The following is a 21,210-nucleotide window of genomic DNA, read 5'->3' as shown; positions in this document are numbered from 1 at the left end:
TACGTCCCTGTGCTCGGGAATGTGTTGTTTCTTGTGAAAGGTTTTCTTCGGTTGGTTGTTTGATGTAATTTTTGTTTCATTGATTTTTTTGGAAAGTATTAAAAGATTTTTTTTTTTTACTATGATGAGTTCATATGGTAACTCTGATTCCCTTATAAATAGGATATCCCAGCTTGTTTTGCACTCCGGCACCCTCAGCCTTGTGCTTGGGTGGTATTTGCAGAGAGAAAGGGATCCCAAAAGCTCCATCCCAAAAAACCTACCCCGTGCAGCCCAGATGAGAGTCCCCTCGCATCCTCCCACACCTCCTGCTCGCCCGCACAGGCGAGAGAACCCCCCTCCCATCGCTTTTTTCACGTAAAAAATAAATCCAATTTATTGATTAAAGTGAGATACATGATTCAGGTGCCGCGCCAGTTCCTCCACTGGGCAGCCACCCACACTGACAATATCCATAGGCACGCGACACGTACGTGAATCACTTCCATATTTACACGATTCCCCCGGTTACAGAGCAGCCTACAACACACAAGTGTCAAGTTTTTGTGTCCACCTGGCCCTTGCCAGGTCCTCCCGCTGTCCCACCACCCCTGCTCACCCCCCCACTGTGCCTCAGCCCAATAAAACACCAAAAAAAAAAAAATCACCGAACGGTTAATGCTGCAGAAGTACCCCCAGCGCCCTGGGGGCACGTAGCAGATGTCCCTTGCCAGGAAGGGCGACACTTCTGCACCCAAACCCAACCCAGGTGCACGAGCCTCATGGCCGAGCCCTGCCCAACCCTCCCTGCACAGCACCAGCGCTGGTACCAGCCCAGGAAGAGGCAGAGCCAGGGTCACTACACAGCAAAGGACACGGATATTGCACTTTTCCCACCCGCGGGGTGCCCTGGAGCTCCTACAAGCTGCACAGGCACTGCTCTGCACAGCCTTCCCCTCCTGGAAGCGGCTCAAATGCCAGAAGTAAGCCCCGGCGGAGGTTGTTGCAGGGGACACGGTGCTGATGGCTCCCAGCCTCTGGGAGATGCTGTCGGCAGGGAGGAGTTGAGCCCAGACAAGGGACCCCAGAGGGACAGCTCAGCCAACATCACCTTGCACCACTAGGAAGAGACATCCAATGGAGAATGCATTTGCTCTCATCTGCACCCCACTCCCCACAAAAAATAAAAAATAAAAAGCAGCAGAAAGGCCAGGAAACACTCCAGAGAAGAGGCTGGGCCCCCCGAGAGGAAGGAAAGCAGCAGCGTGGCAGGACAGAGCCAGGTGAAGCCCGTGCACCGGCCACAACGCAAGCAGCAAGAGGAGCAGAGGGAAAAGCACCAGCGAGCCGCCTCCTCCAGGGCACGGGAGCTGCAGCAGAGGATGCCACCAGGGAGGGAGGAGGACCAGGAGGGAAGAGGGGGGAAAAACCCACGCTGTTTTTCTTTTTTTTGGGATTTGACATTCAGCGAGGGACTGCGGACGCAGCCGGAGCGCACCGGGGCCAGCTCGGGCACTGTAAACAAGGCGCTGGGTTTCTGCAGCGCGGGCAGCACGCGGAGCCCCAGGGACACCGCGGCCCCCTGGCAGAGCTTGGCAGTGCAGAGAGGGCTCCGCACACCTGAAATCCTAATGCTTCCGAAAAACCGTGCGTGGGACATGTGCGCTAGGAAACAGAACAAAACCCTTCCACGCCAGCCCTCTCTGTTCAGTGCCAGAGAGGGCTGGAAACAGAGCGGGGGCACAGCAGGAGCCTGCGCCCACCAGCGATGCTCGCACCCAGGGGTGCCATCGTGGGAGAGCTGGGGGCTCCCACACTGGCCCTGGGATGCTCCACACCTCAGATGCTGCTCTCCATCCCCACGGGGCCGGGGCAAGGAGGCAGCTCCACACTCTCCAACCTGAGCTGAGGTCTCTCTGTTGCCACAAAATAAAGTGCTGAGGGGTGGGAGAAGGGAGAAAAAGAAAACTGGCACGGAGAAGAGCAGTCCCTGTTCCCCACCCTGACTGAAAGGATGGGGGAAATACGGAAAGGTTGGGATTTAAAAAAATAAAAATAAAATCTACATGCCCAGGATTCCTCCCCCTCCCAAAATGCCTATTTACAGGAGTGCCGGGGGGGCTTGCTTTGCTGTGTCACCTGCCCCCGAGGCAGGCACTGCCCCAGCCAGGGCCAGATCCCTCCTCCCCAGCCAGACAGCCCCGTCCCAAACCCACCGGGATTTGCAGGAGAGAAGGGAGAGCATCCCCAGCAGCACCTGGCCCTCGTGCCCCCAGCAGAGCACTCAGAGGGGCCAGGGGGACCGTCACTGCACCAAGACGCTGGTGGCATTGATAACGGTGGCGGGCGTAGCCAGCTCCACCAGCGCCTCGTACGTCCCCACCACGAAGCCCACGAAGCCGATGAGGCTGATGGCCACGTCCTTGGCGATGACCAGGGGGTGCATGCCCTCCACGTAGTACGTGGCGATCTCCAGCAGCGGGGGGAAGATGAGAGCCAGGGCGCTGCTGCTGACGGAGCCCACCAGCGAGATGACGAGGTCCAGGCGCGGGATGAGGATGGCCAGCACGCCTGGGGAAGCAGCGGACAGGACGGTTAGCGAGGTGTGAAGGGAGCACGGCCGGCTCCAAACCACCCCCCTTTTACCCCAATCAAAGCAAGCAAAGCCGTTGCAGGGATGCTGTTACCCGCATGATACCTCTGCCCTTCTCACACACTGAACTTTGAAGAGATACCCCAGCAAACGGATGCTGCTTGCAGAAGAATCTCCAGCCCCATCAGGAGAGCCAGCACTCGCTCCCCCGCACCTCCCAGGTCTCTGCCTCGCACCTGGGGAGCTGTAAAGCCTCAGAAAACCCACTAAAGCAGAAGGCGGCAGGAAAAAGCCGCATCCCACCACCCCTGAATAAATCCGTGTGGTTTGCAAGCGTTTAGAACCTCTCCACCCCCGGAGCACCTACAGCACAGCCTGGAGGGGCAACATTTGTCCCGTAAAAACTGCAGCCAAGGAAAATCCCCCTGGGAGACTTCTTCCAGCTTCCAATTAGTGGCTGCAAACCCCCGCACGTTCGTGCTCCCTCTCCTCGTGCTCAGGGCAGGTGGAGGAATGGGGACGGTGCCTTCTCCTTCCAACCACCACCACCACCACAGCAGCTCCAGGCTCCTCCTGGTGCCATGGCCCACAAAACCCTGAGCCACCAACGGCATTTGCAGCCTGCCTCACTGGGAAAAGTGCAAAAGGACTTGGCAGAGCACCCGGGTACCGCAGCAGTAGGCTTTGGGTAGAGCATATAAAATGAAGGGTGGGCAAGGTCCCACTCTGCAGCTGGGAGCAATGCCTGCGGGCAAGCTCTGTACTTGAGTGCATTGCTACTGCTTTCTGGTCAAACCAAGTCCTCAGGAAAAGGCAGCTAGAGCTTTGCATGACAGAAGAGCATCCTTTGCAAGAAAAGCAGGCTTCAGCACTTAATCAGAATGACAAAGAGAAATAGGTTGAATTATTGCTTAGACTAAGGAGACCCTAGACCTGTGGCAGCTACAGCCACAGGGGAGATGGGTTGTATCAGTGCTCCTCACACCCCAGACATGGAAACAAAGCAGCCAGCAGGTCTCTAACAGAATCACTGGGGCATGCTGCATTTTCAGGGGGGTCAGCAGGCAAGTGGCAGCTCCCACCAGCGCACCCAGCTCCAGGGAAGCCCAGCTCCTCCAGCCCTGTGCCAGGCACAGCAGTGCTTCCGCACACAACAGCTCGATGCCAGCACCACCACGACCTGAGGCAGAAATAAGGGAATGTCTGGGCAATGCCCTCTGCTGGGCATTTCGAACCTTTCGGGCTTGCCCCAAAATGCTCTCCAAGAGCCTAGATGGTGGATTTGTGGTCGCACTGCGTTGGGCCCTTCTGAGCTGCCCCAAGCGGAGTGAATTCAGGGGTGAGCTGGATGGACAGAGCTCCAAGGGGACGCAGGACAGGAGGGTCCCTGCCACCAGGAACATCCCTGCTCCAGCAGCCGGCCGCTAACAGCATCCTCAGCCCACCCCACCCCGCTCTCTGGGCTCAAAGCAAACACGATTAATGCACCTCCACAACAGGCAGAGCTGAAGTACCAGCTGCAGCCCTCAGCCTCCAGGGGCAACGGTCACGCTTTCCACAGATATTAATTCAAAGGGTTTTTAAGTGTGCTGGTTTTGAAGTTGAAGCTTGAAAGACACCCATACACCAAATTGCATCCTCTCTTTGGAAGCCAAAAGCCATGATGCGGGCTTGTTCTGCGGCCACACGCTCACATGATGAATATTTATGCAGCCCCCCTAATTGCTTTTATCCTCGCCAACAGCCACAGCGATTTCTTACGAGGAAAGATAAGGGGAGGAGGTACAAAGCAACCAGCATCCCTCTACCAACGCCCAGCTGCCTCCCCACCCCAAATTGGGGGGGCACTACTGCTGCTGTTGCCTAAACCCGCCGAACCCTCTGCTCCCCTGGCCAGGCACACCCCAACGCCCGCAGGCGGCCCCGAGCTCGACCACCAGCGCTGGGGAGCTGGAGCACAGCGGGATTTCATCCCTCACGACGCTGGAGGGATAGTACACGAGATCAAACGCTCGCTGCAGGCACTTTGGCCCCACTTTGTGCTGGCTCCAGCTCTTCCCATGCAAGGGGAGGAGATGGCAGAATAAATAGCCCGTGCTCTTGCTCTCCAGCTGGACATGAAGAGGTTTTCCTCCTCCCTTTCTTGAGGAAATGAAAGGCAAAAAGATCAAAGGTGGCTCTTCTCAAAACGAGCTTTGAGCAATTAAGGGACCGGGGGAGGCACCTGCCCCTCGCCCAGCACAGCTCTGCTGCTTTCTGTGCCCCAACCCAGCTCCGGCCGCCACCAGAATGGCTTGGCCTGGGGCAACCCTGGCTGTACGGAGACTGGGGGCCGAGAGGCTGGAGAATCTGGGGGTTTTGGTTGATGGCAAGTTGGATATGAGTCAGCAGTGTGCCCTGGCAGCCCAAAGGGCCAGCTGTACCCTGGGTGCATCAGGCAGGGCCCTGCGGGTGGGTCGAGGGAAGGGGTTGTCCCGCCCTGCTCGGCCTGCTGCGGCCTCACCTCCAGCACTGCGTGCTGCTTTGGGCACCACAGTATAAAAAGGACAGAAAGCTATTAGAGAGCATCCAAAGGAGGGCTACAAAGATGGGGAAGGGTCTGGAGGGGAAGATGTGTGAGGAGGCACTGAAATTTCTTGGTTTGCTCAGCCCCGAGCAGAGCAGGCCGAGGGGAGGCCTCATGGCGGCCGGCAGCTCCCTCACGAGGGGAGCGGAGGGGCAGGCGCTGAGCTCTGCTCTCTGGGGACAGCGACAGGACCCGAGGGAATGGCATGGAGCTGGGACAGGGGAGGGTCAGGCTGGGTGGTAGGGAAAGGTTCTGCACCCAGAGGGTGGTCAGGCACTGGGACAGGCTCCCCAGGGACGTGGTCACAGCCCTGAGCCTGCCGGCGTTCAAGGAGTGTTTGAACACCACTCTCAGACACACGGTCTGATTTTGGGGTGGTCCTGTGTGGAGCTAGGAGTTGGACTCGGTGATCCTTGTGGGTCCCTTCCAACTTGGGATATTCTATGACTCTAAGATCCCAGAAAGCAGCAGCACCCTGCTCTCAGGCAGCTCCCCCACCCCCCAGTTAGCACCACGCTCCGCTCAAGCCCAAACCGGAGCCACTGGAACGCGGGGCCACGTCTCTGGTGCTCAACTCCAGTGCATCAGCAGCATCACGCTGTACAGAAATGCTCTTTTTTTGGTGGATGACGCCTGGAAGCTCAGTCAAGCATCTCAGCTGTGCTGAGAACAGCAAGCATTTAGCCTGCAGAAATCAAAGCCAGCCAAAAATCAGATAATCCTGTACTTCAGTGACCTAGTGCCCCTTAAGTTTGCACACAACTATCGTTCCCAGCTCATATTTTCTCCCTTAAGAAGACAGATAGGTCAAACCTCCTTCCCAACCTGCTAAAATCATGTATTCAGCTGAACTTTAAAAGCATAGGGGCAGCTGCACACAATGACTTCTGCAGCAAGCATTGGGCTGCACCTCAGCGCTGCAGACTCAGAATCGGGGCAGATTACAGCCCTCCAGGAGGCTGAAACAACTCTGAAAACTTACAGATCTTAAAAGCCATCTCCAGGGTTCCCAAACCAGCCAGGTCCAAACACTGCCCTCCCACGACTGTGGCAGATCAACAAGCAATGTCAGACTATGCACTGGCACTGCCCCAAAAGCTGTGCATCATTCTGCAGGGAGAAGCCTACAGAAGCTAGAAGATTCAAAGAGGCATCCCAGAAGGACTGACATCTCTAGATCTGGCCAGAACACCAGGAAAAGCCTTCCAAGATCTCAACTCAAAGCTAGAGGAGCAGAAGGCACTTCCAAGCCGTGCTGGTTCAGCCAGCACGTGGGGCTTGGTAAGTCTCCTGCCAGCTCCACACCCTTCCAAAGGTCCAGCAGGCTCCGGTCTGGGCTGCCCACACACCGGACCAGCTGCTGGGACGTGTCATATAAAGCTTGATGGGACTGTATAGCTCCTCTAAATTAATTTGGACATTCTCCACCCCTCCGCAGAGAAGACCGCTCCCACGCAGAGGGACAAAGGCTCTCAGACAGGTTGCTTTCTACTCACAGGTCACGCTAACCAGGGCCACCCTGAGGAGTAGGTTGACCACCCAGCCCCAGCGCTCTGACACCCGGGCGACGAGGGGAGGGATGATGATCTCGGCGGGCACGTAGAACTGCACGGCGTACGTGAAGAAAATCCCAAAGGAGAAGAGCAGCTTGACAGCTTGGTATAACCTGCAAACGAGAAGGAGGGGACCGGTGAGATTCGCTCTTGTTCCAACCCCCGTGGCATCAACAGCAAAAAGCAGAGCAGGAGCACTCTGCCAAAGAGTTGTGTCCTAGCTGTCTCTTCCTCTAAAAACCCTCCCAACAAATTAAGGGTGATGCATTCATTTCACGGAGACACTTCTTGTGCCAGAGATATCAGAACCTCCAAGCCCATACCTAATTAGAGGTTTCAGCCCTGGCTTTGCGTAAGGAAACAGCAGGCCAGCAGCCTCAAGCGTTGCTTCCCCTTGAGAAATCTCCTGGGCACAGATGTGAAGGGCCACTTCAAAAAATAAAAAAAGGCACGGGGATGGCCGATATGTCTCTGCCCACGGGATAGGAGCCTAACTTGCCCCTTGACATGTCAAGGCACCCGTCTACTTTTGTAGATGCTCCTGTGTGCAGCACTGCCGTTGACCACACCACGTAACACATCTTCCAGGTATGTCACCACTTAACGGAGAGATACAGGCTCCGTGCTGCCCTCCCCACTTGACCAGGATGACACTGCAAGGTCTGCAGTGCCACAGGGTGGCCTTCTTCCTGATTGCCAGGCATGGACAAGCATTTCCTAACACAGATACTCAAGTGTTAGGAAACAGTCCTCACCGGAGACATGGCAGATAGCACTGATACTGCCTGCAGACTGCAACCCCGACTCTCGGTCGGTGACCCAGAATGAAGTTCCTTCTATCACCCATCCCCAGAGGCGATGGTCCCCTTGAACTTTGTTGTGGTTTAACCCGGCTGGCAGCTAAACACCACACAGCCGTTCGCTCACCCTCCCCCCTCCCTCTCTGGGATGGGGGGAGAGAAACGGGAAAGTGAAGCCTGTGAGTTGAGATAAAGACAGTTTATTAAGACAGGAAAATAATAATAACAATAATAATAATAATAGTGATAATGGTAATAGTATTAACAATAATAATGTGTAAGAAAACAAGTGATGCACAATGCAATTGCTCACCACCCGCTGACCGATGCCCAGCCTATTCCCGAGCAGCCGGCCCCCCCACCCCGGCCAGCCACCCCTATATATTGTTTAGCATGACGTCAGATGGTATGGAATACCCCTTTGGCCAGTTTGGGTCAGCTGTCCTGGGTCTGTCCCCTCCCAGCTCCTGCTGCACCCCCAGCCTGCTCGCTGGCAGGACAGAGCAAGAAGCCGAAAAGTCCTTGGCCTGGTGTAAACACTGCTCTGCAACAATTAAAACATCAGCATGTTATCAGCGCTCTTCTCATCCTAATCCAAAACATAGCACCCTACCAGCTACTATGAGCTACTTAACTCTGTCCTAACTGGAACCAGGACAAACTTCACTAGCAAAATCCTGCTTCTGAGCTGAAGAAAGGGAAAAAGCTCTTTTCCCTGTTTACAGCCAGGGGGAATTTATTCTCTGCCTTAAGACGGGAGATAAAGAACACCTTCTGAGAGGCTTATCGGCTCCAGCCATGAATATTTCACTGATTTCAGTTACTGCTGAGTAGAGAGGGAGGACTACACTGCCAGCATAAGTCTGGGCTTACAAAGCAAATGCAATGCACACATCACCACTTCCACCTGCAGCTCAACCTCCTCCACAGAACTACGGAGCAGCTGTTTTCATAATGCTGCATAATGCAGCAGGGGGCAAGCGTGGCTGCAGGAGAGCCAAAGAGCCACCTCCCTCCCGTCTCTGCCCTGAGCTTCCCGGCAGCCAGAACAAGGCTCTGTAAAAGAGGAGCGATATCTGGTTACATCACCTACAGCCCTACCTGTTCCCCGAGTCAAAGACATGCTGACCAAGCAGGAATCGGGGCTTGTAAAGCTGCAGCTGGAGCACTGTGTCCAGTCCCCTAGGACAAGGCAGACATGAAGCTACCAGAGCAAGCTGAGGGGAGGCTACTGAGGTAGCTAGAGCTGGAGCACACGATGTGTAAGGAGAGGCTGTGAGACCTGAGTTCGTTCAGCACAAAGAGAAGGTGAAGGAGGATATTATTACTGGCTTCAGCTACCTAATGGGAGAGCACGGAGAAGGCAAAGCCAGGCTCTTCTGAGCTGCACAGCAGAGGTACCAGAGGCAGCAGGACAGAGCTGCAGCCCAATGGGGTGGCTCAGCACCAGAACATGGCCCCAGGGAGGTGGGGACTCTCCATCCCTACTGACGTTCAAAATTTACGTTGGCTGTGCTTTGAGTAGGTGGTTGGACCCATTGACCTCACGATACCCTCCACAAACCAAATTATCCTGCGATCCTATAGGCAAACAAAGCAAAGCTATCAGAAGAGTGCAGAGTGCACCCACTCGGCCAAGCATGCACCACGCACGACTTGAGTGCACGGTAGCCTTGAGCCACGCATCCCACGCTCTGCACATCCCATAGCTGCGTTCTCAAGAAGTGAACGTTGTAAAGCAATAAAGCGCTCTAAGGCAATCCGTTTTTAAGAGATGTTATTAAAAAAAGGCACCAAGTAAGGCTGGGTCCTGATCCTGCACAGGTCAGGAGCCAGGACACAGAGCTCAAAGGGCAGCTTAAATACCAAGAAGAGGGAGAGCTCTAGGGTTAGCCTTGACCCACGGAAAACTCAGGTGCAAGTGGGGTCTGGAGAGGCACTGCTTCTCCACCCGCAGAGCCACCTGCTTGCCCAGGACAGCCACACCAGGTCACCCTGACAAGCTGTGCCCTGAGGTATTTCAGCAAGAAATGGGAAACCCTCCTCTGACAGTAAGCTCTGTCATTACACACCTCCAACCGGCCGTACGCAACCGAGCATCTCCCCCCTCGCTGCAGGGCTTCTTCCCTTTTCAGATGGTGGGGTGAGGCAACCTTGCTAGGCTGCGAGGAAGGATTTCTGCAGAGCAGCACAGTGTTTCAGGGAGGCTGTGGTTAGACCTGGGCACCGGGAACCGACACACTCCTCGCTCGAGGAAGCTGCGGTCGTAGAGAAACGAGGCTGGAAAAGTCCTTAGTCATCCCCTACCTCAACGACTGCCAACAGGCTCAGCAAACGTGCTCCTAGAGACCTCCAGGCGGCGGCTACAGGGGAGCGAGGCTGCAGCATCTCCTCCACGATCCCTGCCCTGTCTCCCACGCTGCAGGCAAGCCCCGTGATTTCTCACCCCCAGCCCTTCTGACCAGCTGCTGCAGCCCCGGCGCCTTTTTACTGGGGAGAAAACCCGCTGGCAAAGCAGAACTGGCAGAACACCCATGTCAAGAGCAGGCCTTCACCCATCACCCGTGGGGCAAGGCATGCAGGGGAAAACAGCGTTCAAGGCTTTAGCCTGAGTTTCCCAGCCCTTATTTTAACAAGACAGATAACGCATTTCCAAGTTCAGTGTTTACAGCCTCCATCAAACGTTTTGCCAGGAAGAAACAGGCACGATGACTGAAGTGTTTCATGCTCTGAGTCACAACAGACCGCAGCACTCCTTCCCCAGGGGCAGCCCTGCCATGTTCCAGGGCTTCCCTGTGCCCCGCTTCCCTTCTTCTGCTCTCCCTACGTGCCTCCCCCCCAAGAAAACCACTTTGACAGAAAGATACTCCTAGAAACACGCATTTGATACAGGATCTTGCTCACCCCAGACCCACGCCTGTGCAGCATTAGAAGGCCAGGATGTGGAAATCCAGCAGTGACTCAAAAATCTGAGTCCTGCCCAAATCTGCCCAGGCTGTGGGGAGGAGGCAGCAGGTCACAGAGCACAGCACCGAGTAGCTGCTGACCGAACAGAGGACAGGGCTGGGGAAGGGGACAGGCACTTCTGCTTAAATTCTCACTTCGGTCTCTTGCCGGATTTAAAGCCAGTGAAGACTTCAAAGAGAAACTGTTTAAACTTCACAGCCACCCTAACCAGCCTGGTAGCACCCCGAGAAATCATTTTGCCACAGGACAGCTTTCCAAGAAGCCTCGTGGCGTCCAGACCAAACCTCAGCCACAGCTCCGCACCAACACACAGAGATGCTTTTGGGCAAGCGGCACCTCTGCGGCGCACGGAGGACACGAGCTTCTCTGCAGCCTCCTCCCTGCCTGCCGGGCAGAGGCCCCAGGGCAGCGTGTGGTGGGAAATAACAGAGGTGGGGTTTTGCAAGACCTTCTCAAATATTCCCAAGCGGAGCAAGCTGGGAAAGGCCTTTATTCCCAACATCTGCATGCCAAAGAGCCTCCACGCTTCTCGTCACAAAGGCAAGAGAAGCTGCTGGCATTTCTCCTCCAGGATGGATACGGAGCCGCTGCACCGAGCACCACCTACCCCCGGGGCATTAGTGGCCAAGGGAGGTGAAAGCCAACACGAGGAACCAGAGAAGGTGAGGCAAAGGAGTTTGCCCTGACACTTGTGTGCAGTTCCCACAAGTCCCACATCTTTACCCCCCCATTTCCTAACTCATCTCGGTGGCTGGCGATGGTGTGAGCTGCCAGAGCCATACGAGAGGCTTTGCAGGACAGGCAGGTTGGAGGAGCTGCAGAATTCGTCCCCTAAGGGAAGGGACACCCTCACGGCCACAGCATCCACGTACAAAGCCCCAGCTCGTGATGAGCTGTGAGGTGCTTGGCTGCAGAGCTTGGAGTGGGAGTTGGAGCTCCGGGGCTGCAAACAGGGAAACACAGCCCATGGGCAAAACCGCCGCCTCTCACCCACACCGGGAGCTCCCAGCTTTGGGTTTAGTTTTCCCACGTGCTTCATTTGGGGAAGAGAAGTGGTTTGGTGCTCTTCACGGATCACCTGGTACAGCCACCCAGGAGCTGTATTCAACGTCTCGACTAGATTCTCCGGCCAGTTTTGGCCCTCCCCAGCTCCCCCAGATGAGGGGACCCAAGGGGTGCCATCCCCAGCCGGGACGGCTGCTCCCCGGCCCCCCGGCCCCCCGCAGGGACTCACCAGCAGTTGGGCAGGTTGAGCGTGATGCTGGCCTGGATGCTCGCCCCGAAGCGCAGGTACCCCAGCACGCTCAGGCTGATGTACAGGACGGTGACAATCGTCATCCCCACGTAGAGTATCAGCGGGAACTGCCGGGGGTTCTTCATCTTGTTTTCCAGAGGCAGCACCTGGGGGAGGAGGAGGAGGATGGAGCAGCAATTTTCCCCCATTCCTCTGCACCCCCAGCCCCACGGCTGAGCACGGCACCTCCGCACCGAGCCTGGAGACCCCAGCTGGAAACCTGCTGCACTGGAGACGTGACCCTCTGCTCAAATTCGAGACTTCTGGGCTTGGCATGGTGAGTCCCCAGCAAGGGGACCGTGTGTCTCGCCAGGGGCTGTGCCCACGGGAGCCCAGCACCTCAGGGCGATGCTGCTCACCCCGCACCCCAAAGCGGCACGGCCATGCCCACTGGGATGGGCCTGTCCTGATCCCTTATCTTATTTTCCCCAGCAGACACTGGAAAGGCTGAGACACTTTTTCCTCTCCCTGAAAGTTTGTACAGACAGGTTTCAAACAGGTAGGACAATAAAAAAAAAAAAAAAAAAAACAGAGGAGAAAAAAGGAGCAGGGACAATGCCCCATCTTTACCAGTACTTGCTTCAAGAATTTCAACAAACATTTTTATAGCTGTCCTTGGGTGGTGGTGATTTCAAGGAGAGACAGTGGCAAGACCAGAACAGCTTTTATTTGCTTCCCCACCTCCAAGCTGTGCAAGGAAAAAAGAGCGTGCGCCTCACTGCCAGCAAGAGATCTCTGTCCTGGGCAGAGCATTCTGTAAATACTCCTCCTGGAATGGATTTGGCACGCTCCAGCCCCGTGTTTACATAGCCAGCTTACATTAAGAGATGAAAACATTTTTTTTCTCCTTTGAAGGGAGCTCCCGGAAACAACCCACAGCATCTTAGCGAGCCATTAAGCCTTCCACCCACCCGGCCTTCTCCGCAGCTGCTCTATTTCCAGCACCTCGTACGGGAGGCACAGGTAAATCCAGCTCCGCGGCAGGCTCGTGCCGTGTGGCTGCCGAAGGGAAGTCACGCTGCCTCCCAGCACGGTGGGGAGGAGCGGATAACATTTTACCGTGCCATGCCTTTCGGCCCCCCGCTTCGGGATTCAGCCTGGAACAAGAGCCAGGATGCCTCCTGCTGCACAGGTCGGCCAGCAGAGCTAAGTGAAGCTCCCAGGAGAGCCTAGCCTAGCTCCCTTCAAAGCAGCAACCAGCCTCCTGAGGTTCGGAGCTTGTGCTCCTCCAGCCTCAGGTGGAAGCAACAAAGGCTGAGCCAGGAGATAGCCTGGAGCGAACGGCATCATCCAGAGCCTGGGCTGCTGTCAGGGAAGCTCAGCTGCAAATACAGCTGCAACGCGGAGAGGGCCCCGCAGCAAGCCCGAGCGCAGGCTGAGCCTCCCGTGCAGGCAGCCCCGCTGCCACACGCCGAGACTTACCACCCCGATGCCTTCAAAAGCAAAGATGGCCGTGCCAAAAAACAGAGGGTAGGTCTTCCAGGCTGCTACCAGGGGCAGGTCGCTGGGATCGGGAATGTCCTGGAAAAAAAAAAAAAGCCCACGCCGAGCTGAGAGGCAGGGAGGACGCAGCCCGTTCCCACAGCTCCCCGTCGCGGCCCCACGGAGCAGAGGGCAACCGCCATGCCCGCGGGACCAGCGTCACACAGCCCCGCTCCACCCTCAGCACACACCACCACAACCCCACCACCCCGTAAACCACAGCGAGCCGCAGCGACAGCGCACGTACCCTGACGATGTACTGGTAGATGACCACGAGGCTGACCAGCATGGCCACGTTGGCCAGCATGGAGAAGATGGACAGCACCTTGAGGTTCTGGATGAACGACAGCAGCACCACAAAAGGCAGCAGGGAGAGCATGTAGAGCCGGGAGTCCATGGTGGGGGTCAGGGCCACCGTCCGGTTCGAGTGGCAGTCGGTGGTGGTGCCGTTGGCAGCGGACACGACCTGGGGGAGCAGAGGGATGCTCCGGGAACCCCATCGTGGTCTGACAGCCGCGGATCTCGGCAGCCCACCCCGGGTGGCTGGGATGACCGCCCCAGCTCGTTTTCAGAGGCAGCTAATCGATTCGAATCAAAGCAATGCAGGTCTTCAGGTGGTTCTCAAGCAGATCCCCGTTGCTCCAAAGCAGTTTTCCAAACCAAAGCTCTGCCCAGCACGGAGGCACCGTGCCTGAGCTACCACCTGCACCCTCGCTCCCTGCCTAACGCACTACTCCCCGCCACAGACAGAAACGAGCAACATTCCCCTCTCTCCACCCGAAAAAAATCAAAAACTGAACCCAAAGCAACCAACAGAGAAGGGGTAACAACAGGCACTGCCACGGTGGTAGGGACCAGACCGCTGCTGCAAGAGCAGAATTGGAGCAAGCAGGGGGAACGGTGCTCAGCAGCATCCGCAAGGCACGGAGCTGCTGCCAGCTTCTTACAGCCCGGCAGCCAGGCAGGCTGAGGGTTTCTGTTTATTTTCCTCTCGACGCCCGGCAGAAGGAAACTCTTCGCTACACCATGTAATTAACCTCCAGAGCCGTGGGATGAGGCAAAAAACTGGAATGCAAACAGGACCGAGCGAGGGAGTGGAGAGGTTCACGCCAGGTCCCGGTGGCCATCACACACTGCTCGCTCACAGGGTATCAATAAACCAATTAGCCGAGCTGGGCACGACACCAAAGGCACAATTCCTCCTCTTTCACCCCATTTCTGCCTTCCCTCCCCAGGAACGAGCCTCAGCTTCTCCTGGCCAACACAGGCAGCTCTGACACCTCTTCACGGGGAGCAAACGAGGACCCTCAGGCAGACAGTGCCCTCCAAAACACCCGGACACAGGACTCGTACCTTCCTGAGCAGCTGCAGCCCCAGAAACCAGACCTTTTGTGAAGGGCAGGGCTGGGACACGGGAGCTAGGCGCAGCCCAGGCTCCTCCACACCACCCAGCCAGGCTCTGGGGGGCCTCTCCCCGCCTGCTCACAGAGCAGGAGCAAGCCTCACCTGCCTCAGGTTGTCCGCCAGGAACACGAAGTACACGCAGCAGAAACCCAGCTGAGTGAGGATCAGGAAGAGCCCCACCACACGCCTGGCAAAGAGAAAAGACCACTTGTTAGAGATGTAACCTGGAAATAGGGGCGCACCCGGCCTGCTTTGGGGTTTGCCTCAGACATGGCAGTGATGCTCCTTTCCCCGGAGGCCGAGACGTGCAGGTCACTTGTCCTTGATGACTGGAAGAAGAGAATCTTATCTCCCTCTAACCTCGCAGGCCTCAGGCTCTCCAGTCCCCCCTCCCAGCCCCTCAGCGGGGTCAGGACCAGCCCCAGGAAGATGCTCCCCAGTGCCGGGAGGTCCCTTCGGTGACTACCGAGGTGAGGCAGCCGCGCTGTGGGCGTTATTTACCCCTTCGTCACGCTGCAGCCGCTTCTCCCAGCCCACCAGTACCACACTGGAGCAAGGACACATCCCTTGGGACTCACCCGACTGGGGACAGCGCTAAATCAAATATCCCCAGCGTTACCTTCCGGGGGGGGGGGACACCGAGCACTGGGGGCAGGTGACCAAACACCATTCGGTGAGCCAAATACCGTTTTGCATCCCTGGCCCCGGTCTGCCAGCACAGCCCCGGGACCGGGCGGCTCCTGCACCCCAGCAGCCGAGCGCCCCGCCGGGGGGGTCAGGTACCTTCCCCAGACGGCGTGTGTCCGCAGCCAGGCGCTGGGGGTGGACTCCAGCCCGTACATCACGGCTCCTCCGTAATCCACAAACTGCTTCTGGAATCTGCCCGGCACGGAGAGAGAGGAGAGGCATCAGCCCCATCTGCTGGCTCCCACGGCAAACAGTGGCATTAACGGGGAAATAGTTGGTGAACGAAGCCCCAGAAGGTGCCCGGCTGAGGCTTTGTCATGGGCAACTTGCCACCAGGAAGCTTCAGAAAACTGACAGGGGGTGGTGGGAGGGCTGGGAGAGCCACAGGAGCTGTTCCTTACCTGTAGCAGAAGTGATGGGCGCATTTCACCAGGATGCTCATGCAGTGCACGGCCACGATGCCCATCACCAGCAGGCTCAGAGGACCCAGCTGCGGGGGAAGAGAGGGGGAAGGCTGCACTCTGACGGCCGAAGGCAGAGCTGCAGGGTGGGGTTTACGCGCAGACGGCACCTGGTACCCGAGCCCAGGTGAAACCCAGGCAGGAGGAACCAGAGCACCCCCTGATCTCGACACGGCCAGAGCCACCAGGGGAAGCCTTGCAGAGGGAAAAACTCCGTGGCCCCACAGCACAGGACCGGACTGATGGCCGAGGGGCTCGTTACGGGCGTGCTGCGCACCCGGGGCCCACGGGCATCACATCAAGAGGGCACAGAGGCCGCACAGGCTGCGAGCTGCCTTACCAGGATGCCGGCATTCTTCAGAGCCAGAGGCAGCCCCAGCAGCCCCGTGCCGATGTTCCCCTTCAGGAGGTGGATCAGGGTCTGGTACCACCTGAGGGACGGGAGACGGCAAGATCACGCTGGGGCAGAAGCACGCACCCAGAGCGCACAGACACAGCCCTCGGGCCTGTCTGGGGGCCAAACGCTGCTCCATGAAGCTGGGGCAAACGTGCACAAGGCCCAGACCCTATCCACCAAACCCAGCTGGAACGGAAGGAGCTGGGAAGGACTGGAGGTGAAGACTGCAGTCTTTTAGTTTACAAACAGCTTTTGGGTGGACTTCTGCAAAACCGGCTTCCAGGCAAAACCCAGCACGTGAAATCCCACAGGCAGCGAGCCCAGCATCACCGGGGAGCCAAACCACGCCGGGCAGCTGCCTGCTCAGTCCGGACAGCCCCTGAGGGATCCCCCAAATCCACCAAACCACGGCCCCACCGCCGCCCTCCGGCACAGCAGCACGGAGCCACCACCGGTTGTTCCCCTCCACCCCTGGGTGCGGGATGAAGCCCAGGAGGGCAGGAGGAGTCACTCACGTGGTGCCGTTGGTCTCCCCGAAGCGCTGGTAGGACTCGGGGTGCGCGAAGCCGTTGATGCCCCCGGGCGGGCTCCCCTCCGGCGTGACGTCCGTGGAGCTGTAGTCGTTGTAGTCCTCGCTGCGCAGGCGCCGCGTGGACATGGTCCCTGGGGACGGAGCCGCGTCAGGGGCAGGAGGGGAGCCCAGCTCCACCGCCCCCGGCCCGGGCTCCTTAGCATCAGCCATGGCAGGGAGGGACGGGCTGCTACTGCCGGAGGCAGCGCTCCCGCAGGGCTTTTATAGGGCAGCCTGCCCGCCCCAGCAATCAGCCAGCCGCCGTGCCCCGAGGTCAAGGACCCAGGGCACGTTGCCCCCCCTGGCTCTTCCTCCAGGCTGGTGTCCCCGTTTCGGGCACACCCGCGTGGGTGTCCCTTGCTCTCACCAGGAAAAGAAAAGTTTCCTAACATGCTTTTTTAGATTTTTTGATAGTTACAAGTCAAAAATTTGATTGTGCTCCACCAGGCTGGGGCACAGCCCACATGCAGACAGCACACCGCTCACCCCAAAGCTTTCGGAGCCATGGACGCACCCACGGGACCAAGGGGCTGCCCAGTGCAGCCCAGCGCGCTCACTCCAGCCCAAACCCAGCTCCTGCAGGCCCCACAAAGTCCTGCAAGCCCCACGAACAAAGTCCTGCGAGCTCCACGAACAGAGCTCCTGCCCCTCGGCTTCAGCTGACGAGCCAGGGGCTGCTTTAACTCCTGCACGCACCCCAAGGAGCTCCTGCTGACCTTGCACAGCCCGCTCCAAACCCAGCACTCGCTTCCTCTTAAGACACCAGCGAACGTCCGAGGGAAGGGCAAAGCCAGCGGCGAGCTCCCAGAGCTCGGAGAGGACAGCGGGAGCCCCAGGGCAGCACCCGCTTTCGGCTGAAACCTCCTCCCGTGTTTGCGCAAATGCCCGCAAGGAAACCGAGCGCCACCAGGGAACCGCGCCACGCACCCGGCTCCGCTCCCACCCACAATAACCCACGGGAGCAGCAGCAGGGGAGGAGGACGGGGCTGCAGGAGGGACCTGAGCACAGTCTCCACCTCATCCTTAAGGCAGGGAAAGACAAAAATCTCATAAAAGAAATAACCCTACAGCTGCTGGCCGCTGCTCCAGCTCACCAGACGCAGACACCGAGCGCCGTCCCCACAGAGCCACCGCTCCCTGCCACCTCCCACACCCAGCCCAGCACTGCCGAGGCCTCCCGACCTCCCTCCTGCCTCCGTTTCTGCCTCCGCGTGCAGGATTTTTCTTCTTCCTTCCCCTCCCGTGGCCACTCCGCTGCAGCCCCTGCCCGAGCTCAGGAGGATGCTCCGGGGATGCGCAGGCACCGCTTGTCCCCAGGGGAAAGGTGACAGTGACGGGCGAGCACGTGCCGCAGCAGGGCCAGCCTCCTGCCCCGCAGCCCGCCGGCTCGGTGCCTCCGCAGGACTCCCGCTGGGCGCCACCAGGGCCACCGCAGGGTCCCCAGACGGGAAGAGCCCTGCCTGCCCCGTCCCACCCCCGAGCGGAAGCGGCAGAGGCGCCGCAGCCGGGCTCCGCTTCCTGCGGGGCGGCTCCGCACGCACCCCCGGGTCACGCGAGCACCCGGCCCTGAGCCGGGGGAAGAGGTCCAGAGCCGCAGGCAGCCCTGACAGTGGGGGAGCTGGGACCCAGGGCGTTTACTCAACGCAGCCCCCGTGTCTGTTCCACATCCCAGCCGGCCACGCTGCTCCGGAGAGGTTCAACGGGCTGCAGCATCGCCGCTTTGCCTCCTGCAGCTACGGCAGCGTGGCGTGAGAGCAGCCTGCAGAGCCGGGCCAGCCGCGCTCCCAGGCTGAGGGCAGCACAGAAATCGCCCCCGCCCAGCCTCGCCGCTCGCAGCCCGGCCACGTAACCGTGCCCGGAGCCGGCTGAGCCGCGCGCGAAGCCAGCGGGCAGGCAGGGAGCTGGGAGAGCCGCGGCGGTAGTTTACACAAGGCGAGCTGCAGAAGCCATTCGTCATCGGGGCAGGGCAGGGACACCGGAGGCTTCGCCGAGCAGCCAGGGCTGCTGCCGGGCACCGAGGCAGCCGAAGCCAGCACGCGGGGCCCACACCGCTACGGGGAGCGGAGCCCGGAGCTGGGCACCACCCCGACCCCGAATCCCCAGCCACCTTCACGCGTGCGTTCCCCCCCCCCGCACACGAGCAGCCCTGCTGCGGCTCACGAAGCAGAGGCAGGGGCGCTGCCAGCCCCCCGTCCCCGACATCCCCCGCCCCAGGCAGGACACGCAGCCACCGGGAAAAGGCTTCGCTAAACAGGACGAAACGGGACCTCGGCGCGTCCCAGCCACGGATTTTAGCACGCTGCTGCCTGCAGCCCATCGCGGTGGGACTCAACGGGGCGCTGCCACCGCCACGATGCCCTTCTGAACGTGCCCCACGCACCGCACCGCACACACCCCCCACACTGCACCCCATACAGCCCATACACCCCCCACACTGCACCCCATACAGCCCATGCACTCCACGCACCCCATACACCCCATGCATCGCAACCCATGCACCCCACGCACTTCACGCACCCTGTGCACCGCACCCCATCCCATGCACCCCACCCACCCCATGCACCCCACACAGCCCCCGCACCGCACCCCCAAGCACCCCACAGGCTGCCAGCACCCCCGTCCCCTAGAGCTGCCCCCGCAGGGTGCCCCCCCACACCCCACACACCCCATGTACCCTACACACCCCATATACCCCATGTACCCCATATATCCCATATACGCCACACCCCATATACCTCATATACCCCATGTACCCCATATACCCCATACACCCCACATCCCATATACCCCATATACCCCATGTACCCCCTGTACCCCCTGTACCCCATATACCCCATACACCCCACACCCCACATACCTCATATACCCCATGTACCCCCTGTACCCCATATACCCCATATATCCCATACACCCCACACCCCATATACCCCCCCACCCCATTACCCCATATACCCCATATATCCCATTTACGCCATGTACCGCCTGTACCGCCTGTACCCCATATATCCTATATAACCTATGTGCCCCACACCCCCATACACCCCCTATACCCCATACACCCCCTATACCCCATACACCCCCTATACCCCATACACCCCATACACCCCCGTACCCCCGCACCTCGCCGCCGCCCCCCGCCGCAGCGGCCCCGGCCGGGCGCGCTCGCTGGGCCGCGCAGTCACGTGACACCCCGCTCAGCTGACCGCGCCGCCCGGCCGGCCTGCCGCCGCGCCTGCGCACGGAGGGCAGCGAAGGCGAGGGGCGTGGCCACGAGGTGCGGGCAGGTGGGCGTGGCCGCGGGCGGCGAAGTGGGCGTGGCGGTGGGCGTGGCCTGGCGCGGTGGCGCGCCCTGGCGGCGAAAACGCGGGAAAACGCGGCGGGAGCCGGGGCCCCGCGGTGGCGGCGGCCCCGCAGCGCCGATCGCAGCCCGGCGGGGGCAGCAGCTCCCGGCCCGCCCCGAGCCCCCCCCAGCGCCACCAGGCTGCAGCTCCGCGTCCTCGTACAAACGTTTATTAAGGGCCCGGCACTCGCTCGGCGGGGGGGGGGGGTGTTAGTGGTGCTGCGGGCACAGCGATCCGCGGCGGCACCTGCAGCGGGGCGAGGTCAGGGCACGGGGAGGAGGTGGGAGCGCATCGGGATGGCGAAGCACCTCCTGCAGGCTCTGCCAAGGCAGCCGTACCGCGGTTAGGGCGTTAAAGTGCTTGGGGGACCGGCAGCAGCCACGGAACGCCAGCGAGGGGGGGACAGACGGGGGTGAGGGGGTCACCGGCACCTCTGGGCTGCGGGGACGTGGCTGGTGTCAGAACAGGGTCAGGCTGTGCTCACGGGCACTGTAGCTGCAGCAGGACGGATGCTGCCCGCTCAGCCCAGTCCCTGTCTGCACCACCAACCCCCAGGCTGCAGCTGAAGGGCCCCCAAATGTGACCAGGCTGCTGGTCTTGGTGGTGCAGTCCCGGTTAACGCCACGCTGGGTGCAGCATCCTGCCTCGGCTCAGTCCCAGGGGCAAAATGAGATGACCAGGACTCGTCCTCGGCCAGGCTAAGTGTCACAGTCACGTCCCACCCGGAGCAATCGGGAGCAGTCGTGGCCCATGGCCAGCCACCTCCCCTGGCTGCTGGGAGCAGCACAAGCCGCCTGGTGCCTTGTGACAGGCAACGTCTGGCTGGGGTTTGGGGCTCTCCCCCCTTTTGTGCTCGTTTTGTCACAGGCAGGTGCATGGGGAGGGGTCCTCACGGGGTTCTCGTGTCTCCGAGCTGGCCCCACGCCCTGGATGGGGCTGCACCAAGGGCACACCTGAGCTGCCGTGCTGGGGACAGGCCTCCTGCAGCTGCTCTGGGGACACTTCTGTGAAACGGCCCCGTCTGTGCTCCAGCCAGAGGTGGGGACAGCCAGCACAGCTCACCCTGCATCCCTCCAGCCTGCCCCCGGCACTCCCCACATGCTCCCTCCTTTCCT

The 21,210-nt window shown here is 59.5% G+C and overlaps 1 protein-coding gene across 2 annotated transcripts; it reads right to left on the bottom strand.

Moving 5' to 3' along the window:
• Positions 1-348: 348 nt before the first annotated feature.
• Positions 349-20,033, bottom strand: LOC308177839 (proton-coupled amino acid transporter 1-like). 2 transcript variants are annotated; one of them, XM_080555665.1, is made up of 11 exons: positions 19,875-20,033; positions 16,699-16,846; positions 16,127-16,217; positions 15,727-15,815; positions 15,422-15,517; positions 14,741-14,825; positions 13,482-13,700; positions 13,175-13,273; positions 11,693-11,859; positions 6,635-6,804; positions 349-2,550 (listed from the first exon to the last, which is right to left on the bottom strand). In XM_080555665.1, exons 2-11 carry the CDS (start codon positions 16,839-16,841, stop codon positions 2,285-2,287), a joined length of 1,425 nt encoding a protein of 474 aa, XP_080411791.1. In that variant the 5' UTR covers positions 16,842-16,846; positions 19,875-20,033; the 3' UTR covers positions 349-2,284. The 2 variants fall into 2 exon arrangements, with proteins under 2 accessions (XP_080411791.1, XP_080411792.1); XM_080555666.1 differs by having other exon boundaries at positions 19,867-19,999.
• Between the last annotated feature and the right edge of the window lie 1,177 nt (positions 20,034-21,210).

This window comes from Anser brachyrhynchus (assembly GCF_964034855.1).
Source record: "Anser brachyrhynchus genome assembly, chromosome: 14".
NCBI classification, from domain to species: Eukaryota; Metazoa; Chordata; class Aves; order Anseriformes; family Anatidae; genus Anser; species Anser brachyrhynchus.
The sequence above is the reverse complement of the archived record's forward strand: the minus strand, read 5'-3'. Positions and strand labels throughout refer to the sequence as shown.